Source organism: Micropterus salmoides, unplaced genomic scaffold (genome assembly GCF_014851395.1).
Source record: "Micropterus salmoides isolate LMB-PRFRI ecotype aquatic unplaced genomic scaffold, ASM1485139v1 Ms_hic_scaffold_14, whole genome shotgun sequence".
Taxonomy (NCBI): Eukaryota; Metazoa; Chordata; class Actinopteri; order Centrarchiformes; family Centrarchidae; genus Micropterus; species Micropterus salmoides.
In genome coordinates this window covers 30,569,608-30,573,264 of record NW_024040485.1, presented here as the reverse complement: position 1 = coordinate 30,573,264, position 3,657 = coordinate 30,569,608, and the positions used below count along the sequence as shown (strand labels likewise).

General features: G+C 40.4%; 1 protein-coding gene across 1 annotated transcript; it reads left to right on the top strand.

The window, feature by feature from the left end:
* The first annotated feature begins 1,264 nt into the window (after positions 1–1,264).
* On the top strand, positions 1,265–3,639 carry LOC119901612 (leucine rich adaptor protein 1-like). Its single transcript, XM_038717189.1, has 3 exons — positions 1,265–1,853; positions 2,399–2,583; positions 3,267–3,639. Exons 1-3 carry the CDS (start codon positions 1,641–1,643, stop codon positions 3,637–3,639), a joined length of 771 nt encoding a protein of 256 aa, XP_038573117.1. The 5' UTR covers positions 1,265–1,640.
* The last annotated feature ends 18 nt before the right edge of the window (positions 3,640–3,657 follow it).

Sequence of the window (3,657 nt, the reverse complement as noted above, 5' to 3'; positions counted from 1 at the left end):
TGCTGTGTCTAAAAGTATGTTGTGCAACTATACAGACCTGTTTCTTCTATAGAGTCTTTTTGGAAAAATTGAAGCACTTCCACGCTGCAAAATAAAACATATTTTTATGAGACAAAATGTTTGAAAACACATTTGTACATGGCATTACAATTAATTTACATATTAATATTTTGTACAATGAATATACCATAGGCTACACCTGACTTGCACCTACACCTACTGTAGGCTAAATCCAAATATAGCCAGTAAATATCACTTTTCTTTTGTCAGGAACTAAACTAATTTGATTAAGTACTATCAGCTTTTATACATTTTAAAACAAATCTTAACTACATTTCATTCAGTAGGCTACATCACCATGAAAACACCCAAACATCCAACCAAGTGAGTGAACAAACAAACATAAAAATGAATTGTAAATGAATGAGAAATTTGGACAAATGTGGTGCAATGTCTAAGCACATACTTAATTTAGATCTATAAATTATTATGTAAGCCTTACAATATCTAATTTCACACAGTGTATGTTTTTAACCAGCCCTGGTCAAATACACGTCATTTAAAATACTTTTAGTAATGTCGCATGAATGCTAATTTTATAAATGTAATAATTTTTGCGTCAAAATTGGGTTAGTGCAATTGCAAACAGCATATTTGGGGGCTAACTGTGTACAGAGGGCGTGTCATTTTTACAAAAGGTAAAGTAGCTTTATGTCCACCACAAGCAGGGGAGAAGCAGCCAACACAATAGCCACACAGAAATACAAAAACAGTAAAAGTGGTAGTGGTGCAGACAGAATATGAATAATAGTACTTATAATGATAGCAATTTTAATAATGATGATAATATAACATTAGGCTGTAGGCTATTTGACTAAATAGGCGTCAATGCCTCATCAGGGAGAGATTTAGGCCTAGACATTAAGCTACCTGTAAATTAGGCACATACCCCTTGGCCTATTTCATTTATGTGTCTATTGTTTACTTAGGTTACATTCTGATTAATACATTTAAAAGGTTAGCCTACATGATAAAATATAAGTCTATAAGTCTAATATAAGTTGGCTATGGACTATTTATCTAATAAAGATTTCATATTAGTGGCTAACTAATAAAGTCCTATTTGTTTTTCATGTGGTCAAGGTTTTTATTTGTAAGAGCAGGAAAACAATGTTTTAAGTTGACTCTAATCAAAGTCAACTTGTTCTGCGCTGTCACCAGTTGCTCGCACAGGTGTTACTGAAGCCTCTTCATGTGACCGCTGGTATGAAGCTCCCACTATTGTTTGTTTAAGGACTACACAAAGAGTATTTCCACTTTCCAGCATCATGTTCTGGGCTTCATACAAGCAGCACCTCTGTCAGCAGGGCAGGTGATTTGCGCGTTCACACTTCCAGCGTTTTCATGGCTTGTTCTGCGCTTCTGTGGCGGGTTTGTCAGCCGTGATCATGGTTTATTGTGGAGCGTTCAGGAATATAACGCGTGGACTTTGTTGTTGATCGACAAGCGTAGGAGAGTAGTATCTGTGTTGTCTAACTTCTCACAGTGGAAGTTGGAAAGCCGAAGTGACTTTGCGTACTTGGCTCATCCAAAGCCACCGATCGGATTACTTGGGAGCTGTGTGATTACTGCGCGGTGGTATGGCAGAGGAAATCCTCAACGATTCCTTCCCAGATCTGAAAGAACTGGAAAATAAGGTTGGCAGGAAAACTCCGGAAAGTCTTCTGATTTGGATGAGGGATGCTGCAGACTGTGAAGATGGTTGGAGGTCTGATGCGGTCGACAGGGGAGACCGCGGCTCTGCCTCCAGCGAAAGCTTTTCTGACAAAATTAGCAACTTAAAACAAGAGATGGTAAAGATCCCTGTTTTCTCAGCAATGAATACTGTGTGCCTATGCATGTCTCTAAATGGACAAAACAGTTCCCTTCTGTCTTGACACTGTGTGTGTGTGTGTGTGTGTGTGCATGTGTGTGCGCCTGCTTGTCTGTCCATCTTTTCATATTTGAGGAGTTCCACAACTTGCACAACTTGTTTTAAGCGATCACTGCTCTGCTCTCTTGGTCTGATGACATGTTTTTCTCTGGACTTTAAAAATGTCACTCTGAGCCACTTCACCTGCTCATTTTAATGCCTAATGACAGACACTGTCACCCATCTTTCCACCACACCCCTCACCTGGCTTCTCTCTCATACACCTCCATTCGTTTGACACATTCTCTGCCTCTTCAGTTCTTTGTGTTTTATTGCTATTTTCTTCTGCTTTATGTAAATGGGGCGGGGCTCACTAGTGTGTGTGTGTGTGTGTGTGTGTGTGTGTGTGTGGTGTGTGTGTGTTTGTGTACCTTCCCTTATTTACACCTGTATCACGCTTAGCCTGACACTCCACTATTCATGCAGAAGTGGCTGCGTTCTGCAGATGTGAGGATTCTGCGACAGCTGGTGGCCGTGCACGAGGGTATAGAGGCCATGCGTTGGCTGATGGAGGAGCAGGGTGCCTTAGCCAGCCGTGGCAGCAGCTTGACAGGCAGCCTGAGCAGCCTGGTGACTGTGGAGGAGCATGGGCCCTCAATGTCCCCCTGCAGGTACAGAACAGAGTTTAGTTGGGCAGGTGCACAGGAATCTGTTCTCAATGAAATGTGCATGTATTTTCATACAAACTAATATCACATTATATGTATAAAAAAATGCATTTAACAAAGTAATAACACAATCAAATCTTTCCATGACCTTAGCCAAAATATTGGTTTAGTAGAGTTGAGTCTTCATTAACACCAGGGACACTTGCATTGCAGAAAGTATGCAATACGACAATATATGTTCAGATAAAGAACCGTAAACATAACATTTATTTTCAACTTAACTGAAACAGCTTTATCTCACATAATTGACATAATTTAGTGTTTTTCAAGGAGTACATGACTTGAATTTTCAGGATGTGAAAATAGAATAGGATCAGATCAGCAGTCAGGTAAAAACTCTTGACCTGAGAATTTCCAAACATCTTTGCAAATCAAAGCAAATGTTTTGCCACTTCTTTCCTTGGAGTGTAGCTGTTTTCATTCAACACACAAAAATGTTTCCCAATAGTATTAGTACATTTACTTCACTAGTGCTCTGTGTGTGTTAACCAGGGATGCAGATTAAAGCAAAAACCCTGAGACACTTTTAACAGCTGAATCATGCTCAATGTAGATCTAGAAGCATTTTCAGTTTTACCGCTGAGGAATTCATATGTGAGTCAATATTTCTGCTGTTGCTCCCACAGAGGAAGCCTGAGTCCAACTCAGGATTTGACTGAAACCACTAGTGAGGATTCAGAAGATCACCCACCACACACTCACCATGGTGAGATGCTGAGCCCCAGACCTTCTGAAGCAAGACCTCCTAACCCTTCCACCTCCAAGTTTGAGGTTGGTTGTTCCACACATGGCAGTCATGGTCAGGCATCATCTAGTCCTGCCAACGGTTTGGAAAGTACCAAAACACCAAAGTTACAACCACAAAAAATGAATGCAGCTCCATTACAAGACATCAAAGCTGGTGCTGCCACCATCAGAAGAGCTCTGCTCAGATCAACAGAACAAGAAGAGAAGTGGATACTGGTAGTTTTCCCCTCAATAAACAGTCAGGGGAGATAGAGACAGAGCACAAAACTC

What these genes read in the sequence shown, in the direction of transcription:
- LOC119901612 (XM_038717189.1), top strand. Translation starts at nt 1,641, where the DNA reads ATGGCAGAGGAAATCCTCAACGATTCCTTCCCAGATCTGAAAGAACTG. An exon ending in GCAACTTAAAACAAGAGATG is followed by an intron (nt 1,854 to 2,398) that starts GTAAAGATCCCT and finishes CTATTCATGCAG; the next exon opens with AAGTGGCTGCGTTCTGCAGA. An exon ending in CCCTCAATGTCCCCCTGCAG is followed by an intron (nt 2,584 to 3,266) that starts GTACAGAACAGA and finishes TTGCTCCCACAG; the next exon opens with AGGAAGCCTGAGTCCAACTC.